This window comes from Berghia stephanieae, chromosome 12 (genome assembly GCF_034508935.2).
Source record: "Berghia stephanieae isolate SIO BIC M18660-M18661 chromosome 12, UCSD_Bste_1.3, whole genome shotgun sequence".
Lineage (NCBI taxonomy): Eukaryota > Metazoa > Mollusca > Gastropoda > Nudibranchia > Aeolidiidae > Berghia > Berghia stephanieae.
This window is the reverse complement of record NC_088371.1, coordinates 36,303,264-36,326,426: the sequence shown is the minus strand read 5'-3', so window position 1 is coordinate 36,326,426 and position 23,163 is coordinate 36,303,264. Positions and strand designations below refer to the sequence as shown.

General features: G+C 34.3%; 1 protein-coding gene across 4 annotated transcripts in view; it reads right to left on the bottom strand.

The window, feature by feature from the left end:
• The window catches only part of LOC144957881 (diacylglycerol kinase beta-like), a 156,689-nt gene that overhangs the window by 55,574 nt on the left and 77,952 nt on the right, over positions 1 to 23,163 (bottom strand). For all 4 annotated transcript variants that reach the window (XM_078889394.1, XM_078889395.1, XM_078889396.1 and 1 more), the window contains 4 exons: positions 10,453 to 10,608; positions 9,200 to 9,391; positions 7,756 to 7,805; positions 4,046 to 4,120 (listed from right to left, as the gene is read on the bottom strand). In XM_078889394.1, the coding sequence (XP_078745520.1) occupies positions 4,046 to 4,120; positions 7,756 to 7,805; positions 9,200 to 9,391; positions 10,453 to 10,608 (473 nt within the window). The remainder of the gene's footprint in view (positions 1 to 4,045; positions 4,121 to 7,755; positions 7,806 to 9,199; positions 9,392 to 10,452; positions 10,609 to 23,163) is intronic.

Genomic DNA, 23,163 nt, shown 5'->3' with positions numbered 1-23,163 from the left:
ACGTTCTCCCACCGTACTCAGGTGTAAAATGAGTACCTGGCCGTTAACAGCGTTGTCTCTGTCCGAAAAAATTGTAATATCGCCTAATAGGCGTCATGTCCCGTCCTACATGTTATATGTTGCTGTTGGCCAGGTGCCCCTTGTAAAGCGCTTTGAGCATGTTTAGTGGAAATTGCGCTACATAAAGGCTCTTGGTTTTGTTTTTTTTTGTTCTTTTTTTTTTTCTAGTATTAGCCTTGCTATAGTTTCAAGTCATCCTTGAGGCTATGTGGTCTAGTGATATTACACTCGCCTTCATATCAGAAGGTCCAGAGTTCGAGTTCCGATTTGAGCGGCACATAGTTGTCTCCTCTGAAAAAGCTCTTTACTCACATTTCTCTCACGCTTGAGCCAGTTTACTGGATCTATAGTTATTTGGTTATCTATAGCCATTATTTTAGAAAATATTTGTGCAGCTATGTGGTCTTGTGGTATGACACTCGCTTTTGGATCGGAAGGTCCTGGCTTCGAGCCTCGCTCGGCGCATAGTTCAGTCCTTGAAGAAGACTCTTTACTCACATTCTTTCACCGTATTCAGGTGTAAAACGAGTACCTGGCCGTTAGCAGTTGTCTCTGTCCGAAAAAAATTGTAACATCGCCTAACAGGCAACATATCCCGTCCTGTGAAAATTTATCATCTTTCAAGAAATTTCTGAAGACTGAGTTGTTCCATGAGGCTTATTTTTCATGAAATAGATGTTGCTTAGATTTTGTTTTTGTATGCATGCTTATTATGTATCATGTAGTGTCGTGATTTTTAATTTTGTTGTTTTTAAACATTTTTATTTTTATTATGTAAAGTGCCGCAGAGCACGATTAACGTGGATGTTTCGGCGCTATATAAATTCATTATTTACTATTTACTTAATGATAAATGATAAATGTTGCTGCTGGCCAGGGACTCCTTGTAAAGCGCCTAGGGGTACAATTAGTGGATATTGCACTATATAAAAGTTCAAAAATGCTCAATTTGCTCCATCATCAAAACATCAGAAAAGTCCGTCCATTTGGAATTCCCTATTTATTCCAAATAAATAATAATGTGAAGTTGAATGTAAGCTTCAATTTAATTACAAAAACAGATCAAATGAACGTTTCAGGTTTCCCCTTTATCAACAAAACAGGATGAATTAAACACCACAGATGAATGAGATAATGTGGTAGTGGCGTAGTTAAGATTCATTCATTCATCGTAACTACGCCACTACCACATCATCTCATTCATCTGTTGTGTTTCATTCATCCTGTTTTGTTGATAAAGGGGAAACCCGAAACGTTCATTTGATCTGTTTTTGTAATTAAATTGAAGCTTACATTCAACTTCACATTGTTATTTATTTCTTCGAGCTTCGAGCAGCAACATTTACCCTATTTATTCCATAACTTCATCAAGTGGTCAATAATCATCTGTCTCTTCAATCAAACTCTATTCAACCCAATAAAATGAGCAAAAATATTATGCAGTCCTTGATTGAATATAATTTATATTCAACAGGTTCAAAACGTTATTCCACGATTATGTTTTTACTAGGAATTGATAGGGTTTTCCAAGATTTGGGTGGAGAAGAAGAATAGTCTATTGTTATGACCCGTTTGAAATTAAAATAATATACAGCACTACAGCTTACCTATCTCGAAGCTTTTACAGCCGTATCATTCATTTGAATTTAGCCAAATTATAAGCTTCCAAAAAGAAAAAAAAAAAATTATTAAAAAAAAATTCCATACCAATATCATCTGCACCATTGCCCTCCTTATGCAGCTATGTGGTCTTGTGGTATGACACTCGCTTTCGGATCAGAAGTTTCTGGGTTCGAGCCTCGCTCGGCGCATAGTTGAGTCCTTGGAGAAGGCTCTTTCCTCACATTCTATCACCGTACTCAGGTGTAAAATGAGCTACCTGGCCATTAACACCGTTGTTTGTCTCTGTCCGAAAAATATGTAATATCTCCTAACAGGCGTCATGTCCCGTCCTACATGTTAAATGTTGCTGTTGACCAGGGACCCCTTGTAAAGCACTTTGAGCACCTTTAGTGGATATTGCACTATATATATATATATATATATATATATATATATATATATATATATATATATATATATATATATATATATATATATATATATATTTTAAAAAAGCTCAATTGCCCGACCTATTGCAATGTCATGCAGTCTAAAGGTCTTATTTCTTTTCTTTTTCTTTCACATGTTGTGCTCTTGAATTCTTTAAATTTGATTTTTCAACAGAGGCGATTGATTTATTTCCTTCCACAAGGGAATCGCGTGTCCTTGAGGAAATTTTAAAATGAGATGGTGGCTTTTGGCTCCTCCTCTCCACCACTACTGATAAAGGGGATAGCCTGTGTGAACCACAGGGATTTAAACCCTGAACATTCCAACCAAAATACAAGACTTAGCAGGACGCCAGTGTTGTGTCCATTTCAAAATATAATCATAAACATTCAGGCTTATACAGGTCAAAAAAATCTTTAAATACTCTGGGTTTTTTTTTACAAATATTAACTCTCTCGAGTTCACATGCATGGAAAATGGAACAAATTTGTTCCGATTTTCAATGAGGGTGAACTCGAGAGTTAATATATAATAGTTAAAAACAAATAAAAGAAAATGATCAAATTGATGCATGGACTAAAACATCCATTGATCCACCTATCAAACTTATCACCATTATCATACAAACCACATCGACATATGTGTCAGTGCATGACATAATCAGTCCCAAATCGACATTTATGTCAGTGCATGACATAATCAGTCCCAAATTGACATTTGTGTCAGTGCATGACATAATCAGTCCCAAATCGACATTTGTGGCAGTGCATGACATAATCCGTCCCAAATTGACATTTATGTCAGTGCATGACATAATCCGTCCCAAATCGACATTTATGTCAGTGCATGACATAATCAGTCCCAAATCGACATTTGTGTCAGTGCATGACATAATCAGTCCCAAATTGACATTTATGTCAGTGCATGACATAATCCGTCCCAAATCGACATTTGTGTCAGTGCATGACATAATCCGTCCCAAATCGACATTTGTGTCAGTGCATGACATAATCCGTCCCAAATCGACATTTGTGTCAGTGCATGACATAATCCGTCCCAAATCGACATTTGTGTCAGTGCATGACATAATCCGTCCCAAATCGACATTTATGGCAGTGCATGACATAATCAGTCCCAAATTGACATTTATGTCAGTGCATGACATAATCCGTCCCAAATCGACATTTATGGCAGTGCATGACATAATCCGTCCCAAATCGACATTTATGTCAGTGCATGACATAATCCGTCCCAAATCGACATTTGTGTCAGTGCATGACATAATCCGTCCCAAATCGACATTTGTGGCAGTGCATGACATAATCCGTCCCAAATCGACATTTATGGCAGTGCATGACATAATCCATCCCAAATCGACATTTGTGTCAGTGCATGACATGATCCGTCCCAAATTGACATTTATGTCAGTGCATGACATAATCCGTCCCAAATCGACATTTGTGTCCATTTGTGTCAGTCGGAAAGTGAAAATTTTGAATTTACATTTTTCATTTTCATTTTCTGAAAGAATATGCTCCCAGTGCATTTTAACCTTTATTTGAGGTAAATCGGGTAGTTTTTCATGAAGTTATGGTCAGATGTATGGGAAAGGTATCCAGCAACTTTTCTCAAATTTCATACTTTTTCAACTTGACTGTAAAAAGTATTTAGAAGTGAAATTAAGCTTAGATATTTCCCGAAGATGTACAAAAATGGTTGGTTTAATCATTTATGACAAGAACTCATTTTTGATAAAAATTGACCTTCTAACTAAACTTTGCAATATCTCAGTTCGAACCTTTTCACCATCCGACTGATTATGTCATTCACTGTAAGCTTTTTACACATAACAGAACAGTTAAAAATTGCTTTTAAAAAAAACAAAAAACAAAAAAAACAACAAAACAAACTTGCTGATTATGGATTTTCTCACCGGTTTCAATTCTGATACGTCCCATCCCAAATATTCTGCTACGGACATCATCTGGTTGACAATGCAGTCCAGCTCCTGGAAAACAATAGAAACAATACTAAATTATGTATGTATGTATGTATGTATGTATGTATGTATGTATGTATGTATGTATGTATGTATGTATGTATGTATGTATGTATGTATGTATGTATGTATGTATGTATGTATGTATGTATGTATGTATGTATGTCTGTCTGTCTGTCTGTCTGTCTGTCTGTCTGTCTGTCTGTCTGTCTGTCTGTCTGTCTGTCTGTCTGTCTGTCTGTCTGTCTGTATGTATGTATGTATGTCTGTATGTATGTATGTATGTATGTATGTATGTATGTATGTATGTATGTCTGTCTGTATGTATGTATGTATGTATGTATGTATGTATGTATGTATGTATGTATGTATGTATGTATGTATGTATGTATGTATGTATGTATGTATGTCTGTATGTATGTATGTCTGTATGTATGTATGTATGTATGTATGTATGTATGTATGTATGTATGTATGTATGTATGTATGTATGTATGTCTGTATGTATGTATGTATGTATGTATGTATGTATGTATGTATGTCTGTATGTATGTATGTATGTATGTACGAGGGCTCTTTCAGAAATAACCGAAAAATGCCTGTAAAATCCGCGTTTTTTATGCTATCAACAAAATTCTTGCACGTGTTCATACCTTGACTTGTCCTTCATTTCTCTACGTAACAGCCAAGTCTGTCGACACACTTCTGCCAACGCCGCACCATGGAATAGATACCCTCTCGGAAGAAATTTCCGTCAAGGTTTTGTAGCCATTTCCGCGCATGGTCAACAAGCTCTTCATCGACATCAAAGCGCTTTCCTGCCAGCTCACGTTTCAGTGGCCCAAAGAGGTGATAATCAGATGGTGCTAGGTCTGGACTGTGTGGTGGGTGTGGCAAAATCTCCCATCCATATTTCTCTAGCCAACCTTGCGTCACTCGTGCTGTGTGGGGTGTAGCGTTGTCGTGTTGCAAAATGACCCCGTTGGTCAACTGCCCTGGGCGCTTTCTGCGAATGGCCTCCCTAAGCTTGTCAAGAGTTTGGCAGTACCTTGCAGCATTGATTGTTTCTCCAGGTTGTAAGGTTTCGAACAGAATAACACCACAACTGTCCCAGAAAACAGTTCCCATTATTTTCTTTGCTGACCGCATGACTTTGAATTTCTTCGCGACAGGTGAGGATGGATGTTTCCATGTCATCGAATCTTGCTTTGTTTCTGGGTGCAATGGTGCAACCAAGTCTCATCACCGGTGACTATGCTGTCAAGAAAAGTCACATCGTACCCTAGAAAGTCTCCGCCGGCGTTGGCAGTATGCCCGTGAACCCTGCGTGAGCTCTTGCTTCTTCTCAAAAGTTCCCTGCAGATGTCCAATCTTTGTTCTTTATGATTGTCTGTCAATTGCTTAGGAACCCATCTTGCGCTGACTTTTCTGTAGCCAAGTTCATCAAATACAATTCTATGAGCAGAAGTTTCCGAAATTTCAAGACTGCTTGCAATTTCATGAAGTTTCAACCTCCTGTCTTGACGAATAAGCTCATCAACTCGCTTCACATTGTCTTCTGACGTCGCAGTTATCGAACGCCCTCTCCCTTCCCTGTCTGTCAAGTCGGAATGGCCGGCTTCAAACAAATTACACCAGTGATAGACTTGTGTACGGCTTATAACATGCTCACCATATACACTCTGAAGTTCATGATGAATTTCGGTAGGATTCAGACTTTTGGCGTTCATAAAACGTATGACAGCTCTGATTTCCTCCTTTGACCAAGTTTCAAGGTGGGCCACCATCTTTAAAATCGTTTAGAAATTCATTGTGCAAAATGATGCACTTCATAATTTCTGGGAATATCCGTAAGGAAATAAGGAATATCATGTCGTTTACAGAATTAAAAAATCTCCACTGGTTGCTGAGCAATGGGCATTTTTCGGTTATTTCTGAAAGAGCCCTCGTATGTATGTATGTATGTATGTATGTCTGTATGTATGTATGTATGTATATGTGTATGTGTGTATGTATGTGTGTATGTATGTATGTATGTATATGTGTATGTGTGTATGTATGTGTGTATGTATGTATGTATGTATGTATGTATGTATGTATGTATGTATGTATGTATGTATGTATATGTGTATGTGTGTATGTATGTGTGTATGTATGTATGTATGTATGTATGTATGTATGTATGTATGTATGTATGTATGTATGTATGTATGTATATGTGTATGTGTGTATGTATGTGTGTATGTATGTATGTATGTATGTATGTATGTATGTATGTATGTGTATGTGTGTATGTATGTGTGTATGTACGTACGTACGTATGTATGTATGTATGTATGTATGTATGTATGTATGTATGTATGTATGTATGTATGTATGTATGTATGTATGTATGTATGTATGTATGTATGTATGTTCTTGCGTGTATGTTTGTGTATGTCGGTGTCTGTACTTGTAAATGTGTTGATGTCCATACCACGAACCAAACTGTTTGAGCATTGTTTACCTCACGTGAATTGCCTTTAATTTGGACAATAAAGATTATTATTATTATTATTATTATTAATATTATTATTATTATTATTATTATTATTATTATTACTATCATTATTATTATTATTATTATTAATATTATTATCATTATTATTATTATTATTATTATTATTATTATTATTATTATTATTATTATTATTATTATTATTATTATTAAATCAGGAGCATGCCATGTCTAAGCTTGATGGAGTTCATCATTATCAGTCATGCATGACCAAAATTTTCTTTTTAAAAATTCGAGATCATGCTCTAAGTGCTTGATTATTTATTTGTCATCTTCTCGTGATGGATGCAAAAACAAAACAAAACAAAACAAAACAAAACAGTAGTCCTTCAGAGCCCAAAAAGTCAAGAGTTTATCTATAGCATAATATAGGTTTCTATAGCATAAATGGACAATAGCAATTGCTTGCTACCTTTTACATAAGATTCCAGTCGATCAGAAAGTACTTTCGACCAGATTTTAACAGACCCAACTGTTCAATCAATGCTGGGTGGACAGGGGGAGGGTAAGAAAAAAAAATATCTTGATTTCAACCAGATCTCGAAAGCCAAATTGGTAGATCTCTCAAAGGGAACGAGGTGGATGGAACAGTGTGCATTTATAATGAATAAGAGGAGTATGAAGAGATGAAAGAGAAGCAGGAGGAGGAGGAGGAGGAGGAGGAGGAGGAGGAGGAGGAGGAGGAGGAAGAGGATGAAGAGGAGGAGGAGGAGGAGAAGGAGAAGGAAAGAAAGAATGAAATAATAAATACGGCTATGTGGTCTTGTGGTATGACACTCGCTTTCGGGTTGGGAAAGGCCTGGGTTTGAGCCTCGCTCGGTGCAATGTTGAGTCCTCGGCAAAGACTCTTTACTCACATTCTCTCACTGTACTCAGGTGTAAAATGAGTACCTGGCCTTTAACAGCGTGTTCTATGTTAGAAAAAATTTTTAATATCGCCTAACAGGCATCATGTCTCGTTCTACATGTTATGTGTTGCCATTGGTCAGGGAACCTTTTAAAGCGCTTTGAGCACATTTAGTGGATATCGCGTGATATAAAAGCTCAATTATTTTTAAAAATCTCAATCATTAAATACAATACTCACACTAGCATCAAGCAGTCCATTGCCATCGGTGTCATAGACACGAAACATGACTGAAAACAATTTTGAAAATTGAAAAAAAAGTTTTTATACATAATTTAGCAGTAAAAAAAAAAAACCCCAAACAAGTCTTGAAGCCATACAATGAATGTAAAAAATTGAAAAAAAAAAAGTTTTTATACATAATTTAGCAGTAAAAAAACAAACCCCAAACAAGTCTTGAAGCCATACAATGAATGTAAAAAATTGAAAAAAAAAAAGTTTTTATACATAATTTAGCAGTAAAAAAACAAACCCCAAACAAGTCTTGAAGCCATACAATGAATGTAAAAAATTGAAAAAAAAAAAGTTTTTATACATAATTTAGCAGTAAAAAAAAAAACCCCAAACAAGTCTTGAAGCCATACAATGAATGTAAAAAATTGAAAAAAAAAAAAAACTTTGTAGAATAAGATATTTAAGTGTGAAGACAATAAATGCAAAATAATTTTTGTTTGTTTGTTGCTTTAGGTCTCTTCCAACACAATTGAGGTTATATGAGAGACCGCTGAAACAAAAAAAACAAGCAATCTAACAAAAATAGTACAAATGTAAATCAAAATCATAACCTTAAGATATCATAAGCTAAATTATAAATAACCAAGGACAAACAGGCAGAAGATTTACAGAAAAAAAAATATCCCCTGTCAAAAATACAATCACAAACCAAAGAAGCAAGATAGGCTAGTAAAGAGAAGAAGAAACGACATCGCTATCGGATCGTACACCTATGCGAACATCATAGGTATATGATTCAAGGGTGATGCTCCCATCCAACCACCCGAGCAAAATAAATGAATGAATAAATATAATAATAATAATAATAATAATAATAATAATAATAATAATAATAATAATAACAATAATAATAATAATAATAATGATAATAATAATAATTGTGGGCGTCCTTGAGATAATCAGTCGCATGGTGAAAAGCTTTTGAACAGAGATATTGACAATTTTAGTCAAGAGGTCATTTTTATGGAAAACGAGTTCTCATCAAAAATAATTAAATTAAACATTTTTTTACATATTGATGAAATATTTTAGTTGAATTTTACTCCTAAATATTTTTTTTTTAAATTTTTTTATGAAGGTAACTATTATACTTAATATCAACTCTTGTCAACTTTGGAAGCGATTTTCTCAAAATTAGGGTTTCACACCCTAGCCCATGCATATGAACGAGCATAACTTACTGAAAAATCACGCGATTTGCTTCAAATAAAGATTAAAATGCTCGGGAGACATTGGGCTTTCAAAAAATGCAAATATAAAAAAAAAAGCAAACAAAAATTTTCACCATGTGACTGATTATGTCAGGGATGAACACAATATGATACAATTTGAAATGATATGATCTAAGGAAGTACAGACTAATTATTGTCTGAACTGTTCAAACCCTTACATTCCAACTTATCCTCGGGTCTGCCAGCTTCTAGCAGGGAGAGATAACAAACCAGATCCTTGAGGTAAATCTGGCCAGTCTTGATGTCCAGACTCATGGAGCGATTGCGGACGCCTTTCAGTTCTACGTTGGTCTTCAACAGGGATGAGTTGGATTGTCGCAGAAGAGCTGCATCACCCTCTAGGAGTGGGCCTTGTGGGGAAACAGTTTAAGAATTGATTGCATAAACTTAAAAGAAAACTAGTTGGTCTGCAGCTGTACAGAGGTTCAAACCCTTCCTTGATGTCAATAAAACAGGATGTTGGAGACTGCTCTGCCATGGGGAAATATTCTGGGTTATTTCTCCTCTTCCTCCTCCTCCTCCTCTTCCTTCTTCTTCTTCTCCTTCTCTCCTCCTCCTCAACTTCATCATATCTGAACAACATACCATTCTTCTTCTCCTCCTCCTTCTTCTTCTTGTTTTCCTCCTCCTCAACTTCTTCCTCTTCTCTTTCTCCTCCTCCTCCTTCTTCTTCTTCTTCTTCTCTTCTCCTCCTCAACTTCTTCTTCTGCTCTTCCTCCTCCTCAACTTCTTCTTCTTCTCTTCCTCCTCCTCTTTCTTCTTCTTCTTCTTCTTCTTCTCTTCCTCCTCTCAACTTCTTCATCTTCTCTTCATCCTCCTCCTCCTCCTCCTCCTTCTTCATCCTCCTCCTCCTCCTCTTCTTCTTCTTCTTCTCTTCCTCAACTTCTTCTTCTCTTCCTCCTCAACTTCTTCTTCTTCTCTTCCTCAACTTCTTCTTCTCTTCCTCCTCAACTTCTTCTTCTTCTCTTCCTCCGCCTCAACTTCTTCTTCTCTTCCTCCTCCTCCTTCTTCTTCTTCCCTTCCTCCTCCTCAACTTCTCTCTCCATTCTTTTCCTCTCCTACTTTTCTTCTCCTTTCCCAACTCCTCCTCCTCCTCCATCAAATCTAACTAACCAACATACCATTATGAATACTGTGTATACCAACCTACCATTATGAATACTGTGTATACCAACATACCATTATGAATACTGTGTATACCAACATACCATTATGAATACTGTGTATACCAACACACCATTATGAATACTGTGTATACCAACATACCATTATGAATACTGTGTATACCAACATACCATTATGAATACTGTGTATACCAACATACCATTATGAATACTGTGTATACCAACATACCATTATGAATACTGTGTATACCAACATACCATTATGAATACTGTGTATACCAACATACCATTATGAATACTGTGTATACTGTGGTTGGATTTCTTAGAAGACGACCTGGAGTGATTGGATGCCTCGGGAGGGGTGGAGTCATCGGGGTGTGGCCTGTCTAAAGACGAGCCAGCTGTCACGGCCACTGACGGGTGACTGGCGGCTGAACCTGAGCCTGGTTTTGGTGATTAGGAGAAATTGGAAGTAAAACAAAACAAAAATGGTCAGTTTATGGTAAAGTTCCGAAGTCGTTTTGTGATGATTTAAACAAACACTTTTGTAAAAAAATGCTCATAGAGTAAGTTCCATTATCATAAATTTTCTATTGTTCATTTTCCATCATCATCATTATAATGATTTTCACTCTTTGTGCTGCTGTTGTAATTATTATTATTATTATTATTATTATTATTATTATTATTATTATTATTATTATTATTATTATTATTATTATTATTATTGTTATTGTTGTTGTTGTTATTATTGTTATTGTTACTATTATTATTAATATTATTATTATTATCATTTCTATTATTACTTTGTTTATTGCTGTTGTTATATTTATTATTATTAACAATATAAACATTCATTAAAAAAAAAAAGAAATCATAAATTATTTGCCCTGATAACATTTTGAATCTAGTTTCTGTATAAGGAAATTTTAAAAAAAGGTTAGAAAATTTAACTGAAGTTTCTGTTTAATTTTGTTCAAAATGGTACATTTCTAAATTACTTTTGTTGTGTTCAATATAGTGAATAAAGTGAATAAACTACTTTTTGTTTCATGTTCAATATTGTGAATATACCACTTTTGTTTTGTTGAACATAGTAAATGGACTACTTTTGTTTTGTTCAATATAATGAATAAACTACCTTTTTTTTGTTCAATATAGTGAATAAATTACTTTTGTTTTGTTCAATACAGTGAATATACTAATTTGGTTTTGTTCAATATAGTGGAATATGTTTTGTTCAATATAGTGAATATAAACTACTTTTGTTCGTTTTTTTTTTTTTCAATATAATGAATGAACGGCAATTTTTTTTTTCAATATATACTACATTAACTATTTTTCTTTTATTCATCATTGCAAATAAACTACTTTCCTTTTGTTCATTATAGTAAATAAACTTTTCTTTCGTCCAACTTAGTAAATAATCTACATTCCTTTTTTTTTTTTTTTTCAAGTTAGAAAATAAATTACAGTCGAAAAACTATGACAGGAAAAATAATACATTGCGTCTTGTCACTAGAAAAACAACCAATAGTGTTTTACAAAGGCATACAAAAAATGACTACTGATGAAAAATTCTGACTAAAGATCTAAGTAATTAAACCCCCCAAAAAACAAAAGAAAACAAAACCCATTACCAAAGCAGATAAAGATGTATAAGAGGAAAAAAATTGAACAGATCAAAATTAAATTGATATTACCGTTAGTTGTGGTGGTGGTGGTGGTGGTGGTGGTGGTATCCATCATCGTGGGATTGATTTGATGTGTTCATTGTCATCGTATATATTATTATCGTTCATTATGTTGTCTTTTTCATTTATCATTTGTATATTATAACATTATGTTGTAAATTCGATTTACATTTCATTTGACATGTTCATTGTCATCGTACATATTATTATCGTTCATTATGTTGTCTTTTTCATTTATTATTTGTATATTATAACATTATGTTGTAAATTCGATTTACATTTCATTTGACATGTTCATTGTCATCGTACATATTATTATCGTTCATTATGTTGTCTTTTTCATTTATTATTTGTATATTATAACATTATGTTGTAAATTCGATTTACATTTCATTTGACATGTTCATTGCCATTGTACATTTGTATTTGTTCATTTATCATTTGTACATAACATCATGTTGTAAATTGATTTACATACCATTCGTCTTGTTCATTGTCATTGAACATAGCATTATGTTGTAAATTCGATTTACACACCCCAATACAAATCACTAAAATCCACATCAAAGGTTATTGAGAGTGTGTGTGTATGTGCTCACATATTACATATATATATATATATATATATATATATATATATATATATATATATATATATATATATTTTATATGTGTGTGTGTGTGTGTGTGTGTATTTCTTTGTAGGAGAGTGTGACCAACATTTGTTATCATCATCATCATCGTCATTATTATCATTATGATTCAATTTCAACTACATATATATATATATATATATTCTATCCAATCCAATCAAGAAATTTACGATAATGACCTTCCCTGCTAGACTCATACTTTTACAAACATACCCATTTTACACATTTATCCCCTCTGACTTCAGGTATAAATGAATACCTGGCTACGGGCAGTGGTGTAAATAAATGCATGTGTGCAAAAAGGACGCCCAACGAGCAACTTGCACTTTTTAAAATGGCAATTTGGTTCCATATGGGGTGGGGGGAGATAAATGAAGCACCGCAAAGTACACTGAGAATTGTGAATCTTTGGAAATAACCTATTTACTGTCCACATTCATATATTTGTTTTTGCTTTCAATATTGAGTCGAGCGACCTGAAGAGTTGAGCGAGAAAGATTCACTAAATGACAAAATTTTGATGTAGGTACATCACGGAAAATGGTCTATGAAATATTTTAAAGTACCAGGATAATATAACATGTCTTTAGTGCATATAAAAATATCTGTTAAAACTTTAAATAATCTGTCTTTAGATAGTAAATGATATTTGCAAACATATAGAGAGAAAAGAACAAGGGAGAGGAGGAGGAGGTGGAGAAGAAGAAGAAGATGATGATGGTGACAATGATGATGACGATGATAATGATGATGATGATGGACGACGTCAATGATGATGATGATAATGATGAAAGCAATGATGAAAATAATGGTGATGATGAAGGTGATGATGATGATAATGAAGAAAGCAATGATGAAAATAATGGTGATGATGAAGGTGATGATGATGATGATGATGATGATGATAACAAAATTTGGTCCCACTTCATTAACTTTCTACACCGTTAATAATGTACCCTTTATCAAACTTGAATGCGGCTATGTGGTCTAGTGGTATGACACTCGCTTTCGGATCGGAAGGTCCTGGGTTCGAGCCTCGCTCGGCGCATAGTTGAGTCCTTGGAGAAGGCTCTTTACTCACATTCTCTCACCCTACTAAGGTGTAAAATGAGTACCTGGCCGTTAACAGCGTTGTCTATGTCCCAAAAAATTGTAATATCGCCTGACAGGCATCATGTCTCGTCCTACATGTTATGTGTTGCTGTTGGCCAGGGACCCCTTGTAAAGCGCTTTGAGCACGTTTAGTGGATATTGCGCTATATAAAAGCTCAAATTTTTTATTTTATTTTTTTTTTTTAAAAGAAATGAATATCATTTCATTTGATACTAACTTTGACAGTAACAGATATCAGAATAACATAACAATTTCATACATATCTATTTTCAAATGAATAAAACAATATAATCAACATTAGTAAAAATAAAAATTAAAAAAAAACAACAGAATTCATCACAATAAAAATGCAAGAAGGCATACATAATATAACAAATATCATTCACATATCTAATATAACTAGTGTACATCAACTCATTTATGAAAAAAACAACAAAAACAAAAACAAAACAAAAAAACTCTACACATAAGTCAAGAATACACAATACAAAAGAATGCTTTTCCTAAACTAAAAATACACACAGACGCTTGCATGCAATGCGGCGACGTAAATAAAACTTTTCGTTAACATGACAAAGTAAATAATAATAATATATTCATTCATTTGCATCATTTGAAAATTATAACCTTTTTAAAAAAAATAAAAATCATATATTGATAAGCTTTCAAAAAGAAGATGTAATAATAATAATAATAATAATAATAGATCTTTATTGTCCATAAATATGGCAATTTGTCATTTAGTTACACTTGTCATAACGTTATATGATAACTATAACATTGAACAGACACCTCACTCCTACCCAGCGGCGTGGCGTATTGACGGCGTATGGTGGTGCCATGATTAGAAGAAGAAAAAAAATTCTAAAACAGTGAACACGGTTAAGAGGAGAGAGCACATGTTAAAAACTCTCTTTTTTGGATACATATGATGTGAAAGAAACAAACATCTATCTCAAAGACCTGAGCTTTTCATTCACTCATACAGTTATTCATTTATTCTATATTCCATTCAAACTCTCATCTTAAAATCAACAATTAAAAAAAACAAAAACAACAACCCCCCCCCCCCCCAACAACTTGAGCTTTTATATAGCGCAATATCCACTAAACATGCTCAAAGAGCTTTACAAAATGTCACTGACCAACAGCAACACGTAACAAATATGGAACGAGACGACATGATGCCTCTTAGGCAATATTACAGTTGTTTTACCAACAGATACAACGCTGTTAACGGCCAGATAATCGTTTTACACCCGAGTGTCGTATAGCTGCCAACCCACCAACCTTATTAACTCACTCAACCCTAACACCGACTATATCCGTAGTTTACCCTGGTTACTTTTACTCCATGCCTATCTATTATATTTTTCGGAGACAAATTATAGGCGTAGTATCAAAGCTAGTGTTTTTATTTTATTTTTACATGTTAATGGTAGTTGAATAAATCTAGCTATGCACATGCTCATTTTTAACACATTTTTCCTGTTTTGGAAAGTAGCAAAAATCACTAGGATTGAGTGAGTTAAGAGACAGTTTTGGTCAGAAAATCCGGGAGATTCAGAAAAAATCAGGGAGATACATAAATGTATAAATCTACATTTCAAAAGACTGACAGCCTATCAGGTTGTCTCCTGGGCAAGGTATAGTATAGTTGAATGAATCCACTCTTAAGAGAAATTACAAAGTAGCCTGCACATGCACTAAGAACACAAATAATCTCCATCCATGAATGTTTCTGGCAACTACTAATAAACTAAACATACTTGATATCAAGATACACTATGACTTGAAACAGTTTTAGAATGACCAACAATTGAGTTTAAAAGTTTTTTTTTAATGCGGGAGATCGGTGTGACGGGCGGGAGCGCTTGAGACGAACTAAAAATGCGGGAGTCTCCCGCAATTTCCGGTAGGATTGGCAGCTATGGTGTAGTAAGAGAATGTGAGTATAGAGCCTTTTCTAAGGACTCAAATGACTGAGCGAAACTAAATCCCAGGACCTTCCAATCTGAAAGCGATCACACAGCCGCACAATAGACAGCAATCAATCAGCAATCAATGTGTAGTTGACTGTATCTCCAATTAATTATAAATCAAAAACAAACACACTTCATTGACCACGAGCGATAAATGGATAAACTAGTCTAAGGAATGATAAAATACAATGCATTCTGCAGGAGGCTAGTCTTTTTTTAAAAATTGAGCTTTATATAGCGCAATATCCACTAAATGTGCTCAAACCGCTTTACAAGGGGTCCCTGACCAACAGCAACATTTAACATGTAGGACGTGACACGATGCCTGTTAGGCGATATGACAATTTTTCGGACACAGACAACGCTGTTAACGGCCAGATACTCATTTTACACCTGAGTACGGTGAGAGAATAATGTGAGTAAAGGGCCTTTTCAAAGGACTCAACTATGCGGCGAGTGCGAGGCTCGAACCCAGGACCTTCCGATCCAAAAGTGAGTGTCATACCACTAGACCACATAGCCCCACTATCAAACCACTAGACCACATAGCCGCACTATCATCCCACTTGACCACATAATCCATCAATTAACCCTTGACAAGTTTGTTTTTCTGTTCATTCTAACCTGGCGTAAGACTCTACAATTTTCACAAAGAAAGCTGTAGAAAATATGCAACTCAGGATATAATAAAGCCTAAACTGCTCTTTTGAAAAAAAGATGTCATATCAAAAAGTTGCTAAACAATATTGTATGTTTTCTCCACTGTTTTTTAAATAACAATTTGTATTTATACAAAAAACACAAAAACTCCCAAAAAACGGATCTCTTCTTGAATTAGTCTTTTGTAACAGTTATTCATTGAGTACATCATAATTAAACTCATCATTTACAACCCAAACTATCTATTTTCTTTTCAGAGTTAAACAATTTTTAAAACAGTTTTAAGCCATAAAAAACAAAAATTATTGAATGGCTTAACTAAACTATAATTATACAAAAGCAAGATCATAAAACCACACAAACAAATCATACATAAAAATATCATAATATTATGTGTAATCGACCAGTTTGATCTATAGCAGCGCAGCCTTACACTCAAAATTAAGATTGCGAAGTTCAAAAACTAACATTTCAAATAATGTGACAGTCACTGTATGAATCCAACTCCCCCCCCCCCTTTTCCCCCCCCCCCCCCCCCCCCCGGTAGTATCCTAATACTAATACAGTTACAGAGGAAAAAAAAAATACTCGACCGATTTGCACCACCCCATTCCCTTTGGACCATATATCATAATACCTATCCAAGATCATCAATGGTCTGACAATTGCCACCTGTCTGTCTGGCTAGTCTTGATGTCAGAAACAAAAAGGGAGTGTCATCCAATTTCATGCAACCTGAGCACAAGTCGTGTCAAAACACTATAACACAAGACATGAAAGTAGCGGGATTGAAGTGGGGCCTAATTCAGCGCATGGGTGCCCAGCAGGAAGAAGTGCTGAAACCTGAAACTAAAATCTCGACACTTTGCCAAACCTGAAAATGTTCCTACTGAAAATGCGGCGTAAACTTTACTCTTATTTCATCACCGTTTTTTATACCATTATTAAATGATTACACAGCATACATATTGACACTCAAAACATTGAAACCGGAGGTATGTGACTTCGAGATATCGCGAAACCGGAATTCCGGCATGAACCGGAAAATTGGCACCCATGATTCAGCAGGGAAACCCAAGAAATAGCAGGAAATTCCCCCCGATGTCAATACAATGACTGTCACATTATTAAACATAAGCCATAAATTCTTAGTAAAATAATCATTTCATTCAAACTAAACAGAAGACTTTTATTCAGTAACGGAAGAAACAATCAAGTAAGAAGCAAAAGTTGTATGTCTTTTTTCTTTAAAAAAACAAACTGCTCAACAAAACATAACAAAAAAAATCAGAAAAACTCGAGAACAAATTATTTTTCTAAATATGTTACGTGATTGCTTAACCGGCTAACTGTTGTGCTTCAGAAAGATGCGCATGCGTATTAAAAAATTTGTGTCTGGATAACTCGTCCTTTAAATATCAATCTATTTAAATAATCCGTGTCTTGGCAAAAACTCTCATACAGAGGACTCGATATTTGAAGGACCAGTTTTTCTAGCCAAATTTTTAAATACGGGTCTTTCTGGAGTACGGCAATTGGCTGGTTAAGAGGTAACAGTGCCCAGACAAATCCATCTCTCTCTCTCTCTCTCTCTCTCTCTTTCTCTCTCTCTCTCTCTTTCTCTCTCTCTCTCTCTCTCTCTCTCTCTCTCTCTATCACTCATATTACCCTGCATTAGAAATGCTTAGTTTTAAAAAAAAAAAAACAACTTTTAAAAGCAGACGATAACAGAAATTAAAAACAAAACCAAATCATTTCAAGAAGTGCCATGCAAGCATGCAAAAATAGTAAATGATGATAATAATAATATTAATAATAATAATAATAATAATAATAATAATAATAATAATAATAATAATAATAATAATAATAATAATAATAATAATAATAATAACAACAATAATAATAATAATAATAATAATAATATCAATGGGACATCATATCCAAGTTGGTAAAGTGATAAGGAGCATGCCATCACATTCATCTTCTTAATAATAATAACATTATGAACAACAAGGGTTGCATGTCATCAGAGAATGAGAAAGATTTATCCCACATTAAACCCTACCGCAGATGTGAAGAACGAAAACTAAAATAATTAGTCTTACTATACATATTGACTGTAAAAACCTAAAAAACTGGTATGGAATTTTTTTTTAAATTTAAGACATAAGCTTTCAACCAATATGCTCCACCAAGGAATAATGAAAATCTGATGAAAAAAATAAATTCATCAACGGCCTACAACTCTGAATAAAGACATTATATATATATATATATATATATATATATATATATATATATATATATATATATATATAATATAACCTGATCTCTAACAGATCATATAAAAACTAGTGAACTTAAAAGACTAAAAAAGATGGAATGCAGTGTTTTATTTTTTTCGAACAGAATCGCTGCTTTTTGGTGTAGTAGTAGTAATAATAATACACCATACACCGAAGAATGCGGCCATTTATAAGAAAAGAAAGAAACAATTCAAATCATTGTCAAGACTTTTCACCACAACCCCCCCCCCCCCCTCAAAAAAAAAAAATAAAATAAAATAAACCCCCCAAAAAAACAACACCATTTAAAGAAGGATTTCAGATTTGTAATAGTATTTTGGAGTGGTGGATGGCGTCGCTAGCAGAGCGTCCCTTTCAAGGCCAGGCAGATTTGTTGTAACAGTAGGGTCTCGGGTTCGAACCCCATCACCGCAGTTTTTATTCTCTATTGTCTTCTGGCCCTTTTCTACTCACTTCATTTCTTGCTATTATAAGGCTCGCATTGCCACATAAATGTCCCTGCTGCATAGGACTTTGGAAGAGAGGACAGTTCTACATTTCATTTTCCAAGTTTCTTTTACTTTTGTTTTTTTTTTAATTTATTTTACGAGGAACAAAAACTCCCAACATTTTAAAAGTTTTCTCTGTTACTCTTTCATTTTCATCAAAAATTCAATACTTTTCCACCCTTATCTCTTTCATTTTCATCAAAAATTCAAAACTTTTCCACCCTTATTTATCTCTTTCATTTTCATCAAAAATTCAATACTTTTCCACCCTTATCTCTTTCATTTTCATCAAAAATTCAATACTTTTCCACCCTTATCTATTATTATTTTTTGGTTTTCAATCCTGGAGTGAGCTTCCCTTTATATATATATATGAATTAAAATACAGTAAAAAAAAAAGAATTCAACATTTTGAAAAAAAAAAGTGTCGTGGGATTTTAAAAAGAAAAAAACAAACAAACAAACAAACAAACAAACCAGAAACCCATCACCAAAAGAGTAAACCAAAAACACTTTTTAAAAACGGGAATAACAGATGAAATGGAGCCACAAGACTGCAAGAATAACCGACTCAATGAAAATCAAACAAAAGAAGGAAAAAAAAAAGAACATAACACTCAAAAAAGAAAAAAAAACGTAAGAGGAGAAGGAGGACGTATTGAAGAAAATGATAAAGAGGAGAATATAATAAGTAGGAGAAGGAGGACACTGATGAAGAAGAAATGAAATGACACTAACAATTCCACGAGAATTTGGTTTACAAGATGAAGACGAGAGAAGATTTTTAAAAGAGAAAACCCAACGTGATTTCATAAATACACTCCAAAACAATGGGGGAAAAAAAACATTTTTAGTTCGACAATTCATTAAAATCAGCTAGGCCTTTTGTTTTTAGTACTTAATTGTTACGTAAAATATCTACAAGCATGGTAGGCATTATCAATCTTTTTTTTTTTTGGGTATTTTTTGGGAGGGTAAGACAAAACCAAAAGCCAGACGTGCCTAAATGAGTTGATAAAATGGAGAGAAAAATAAAGGGAGTGGATGTGACTCGTATAAAAGGGGGTGATACAATGGAAACAACTTTTCGGTCTTAGGCCTTCTTCAGGTTACATGCAGGTAATAATGAGAGAGAGAGGAAGGAGAAGAGATGAGAAGTGAGAGAGAGGAGTAATAGAGAGAGAGAGAGAGGAGAGAGAAGAGATGAGAGAGAAGAAGAGAGAGAGAGAGAGAGGGGGAGAGAGGAGAGAGAGAGAGGAGAGGAGAGAGAGAGAGAGAGAAGGAAGAGAGAGAGAGAGAGAGAAAGAAAGAAGAGAGAGAAAAGAGAGAGAGAGAGAGAAAGAGAAGGAGAGAGAGGAGAAAGAGAGAGAGAGAGAGAGAGAGAGAGGGAGAGAGAAAAGAGAGAGAGAGAGAGAGTGGAGTTTTTTTATAAATCTTTTCACTCTCTCTCTCTCTCTCTCTCTCTCTCTCTCTCTCTCTCATCACTACCTTCGTGTAAACCGAAGCAGGCCAAAGGCCAAAACAATGTTTATTTTTGTATTGTATTGTCCCACTTGCTTTTCATGAGTAACATTCACTTCCTTTAGTTTTGTCTCCATTTTATCTCACCGTGCGTGATCGATGATCAGTCAAAAATGTCTTCTACATCATTCAGACAAATGATCAGTCAAAAATGTCTTCTACATCATTCAGACAAATGATCAGTCCAAAATGTCTTTTACATCATTCAGACAAATGATCAGTCCAAAATGTCTTCTACATCATTCAGACAAATGATCAGTCAAAAATGTCTTCTACATCATTCAGACAAATGATCAGTCCAAAATGTCTTCTACATCATTCAGACAAATGATCAGTCAAAATGTCTTCTACATCATTCAGACAAATGATCAGTCAAAAATGTCTCTACATCATTCAGACAAATGATCAGTCAAAAATGTTTCTACATCATTCAGACAAATGATCAGTCAAAAATGTCTTCCACATCATTCAGACAAATGATCAGTCAAAAATGTCTTCTACATCATTCAGACAAATGATCAATCAAAAATGTCTTCTACATCATTCAGACAAATGATCAGATCAAAAATGTCTTCTACATCATTCAGACAAATGATCAGTCAAAAATGTCTTCTACATCATTCAGACAAATGATCAGTCAAAAATGTCTTCTACATCATTCAGACAAATGATCAGTCAAAAATGTCTTCTACATCATTCAGACAAATGATCAGTCAAAAATGTCTTCTACATCATTCAGACAAATGATCAGTCAAAAATGTCTTCTACATCATTCAGACAAATGATCAGTCAAAAATGTCTTCTACATCATTCAGACAAATGATAAGTCAAAAATGTCTTCTTCATCATTCAGACAAATGATCAGTCAAAAATGTCTTCTACATCATTCAGACAAATGATCAGTCAAAAATGTCTTCTACATCATTCAGACAAATGATCAGTCAAAAATGTCTTCTACATCATTCAGACAAATGATCAGTCAAAAATGTCTTCTACATCATTCAGACAAATGATCAGTCAAAAATGTCTTCTTCATCATTCAGACAAATGATCAGTCAAAAATGTCTTCTACATCATTCAGACAAATGATCAGTCAAAAATGTCTTCTACATCATTCAGACAATGTTCAGGTTAAGGAGGATTAAGACTTCGATCAAAGCGTTTTGGAGTGCACGTACAAAAAAAATTTTCAGCTAACAACATGGGATCAGTTGGAAAAAAAAAAGAAAAAAAAAAAGGGCAACGGACGTACGGTCAAGTCAAACAGGCCGATGAGAATGAGAGGTATACATATATATAAATATAGATTTATATGTACACATGTCTTCACACAGATGGTAGAGTGGTTTTCTACAATACATCCTCATAGTATACAGACTTCCATCACTTATCCAAATGATAAATCGTTTCCCTTACTACGGTAGATAGAGTATAGAGTAAACACCCCCATCTCCCATACTCATCCAAACACCCTAATCAAAATAATAAAAAAAAAAACAACAAAAAAAACCCCCAAAAACAACACACGAAACAAAAAAATATCCCCCTCCCCCCCTTTTCCCCCCACAGGAAAACCAAAAAATACAACACAAAACAAAACACTTTCCCCCTTCTCCCTCACAAAAAAAACAAAAAACCAAACAAAAACAATCCAAAAGAAATCTCAAACAGAATCTCTCTAACTTTTTCTTTTTGTCTATTTAATTATAAATTCTATTCAAAAATAAACCACAAAAAAAAAACTATTCCCTCAGCCTGTTCCTAAACTCACCTGTCTCTGACTCAATATGAGATTTTGGTGTGCACCGATGCCTTTCGACTTTCAACAGATAATCTTAAGAGGGAATTTTCTTTTATATCTATTGCAAGACAACACCATACCTCGCAGAAAAAGATGAATGCCGTTATGAAAAACGATACAACCGTATAATCTTATTTTTCTAACATAATTTATTCTAAGTCCGAAAACTGCAATAGTAAATCTAATTTAAGAAAGTAATTTCCCCACGGAAATGTTGTACCAACTTTTAGGACAGCACTTTCCTGGAACCAATATTTATATATTCTTCCATAACCAATCGCCTTCAATGACCAATTACCAATTTAATGTGTAACCAATCGTATCCAAAACAGTCGTATGTCGGGGTGAACATGATGCTTAAAAAATTGAATTTTAAGGTTTAACGTAAAAATATTTGATTTAAGATGAATTATGCCTTAATTGAGGAAAGTGAGTTGTGGAAAACTATGCTGCCAGATACTTATTTATGCCTTTGTATGGCGAGAACAAGTGAGTTTAGAGGAAGGTTTTTTTTTCCCCCCAAGGACAGGACTCAACTTTGCGCAGCCCCAAAATGACATTCAAACTTTTAACAGACAAGTGGCAAGATTGGTTTTTTATTAATAGACTGAAAAACTGCAAACTGCAAAATATTGTTTTGTTTTGTTTTTTTTTAATCTTCCATAACAAAATTAAAAGATTATTAAATGAGATGAATTCTATTGCCTTTCAATGACTCTACTTTGTTTTGAAAAGCTCTGATGACTGACAATGGGCAAGGAGAGCTGGGTGAGTTT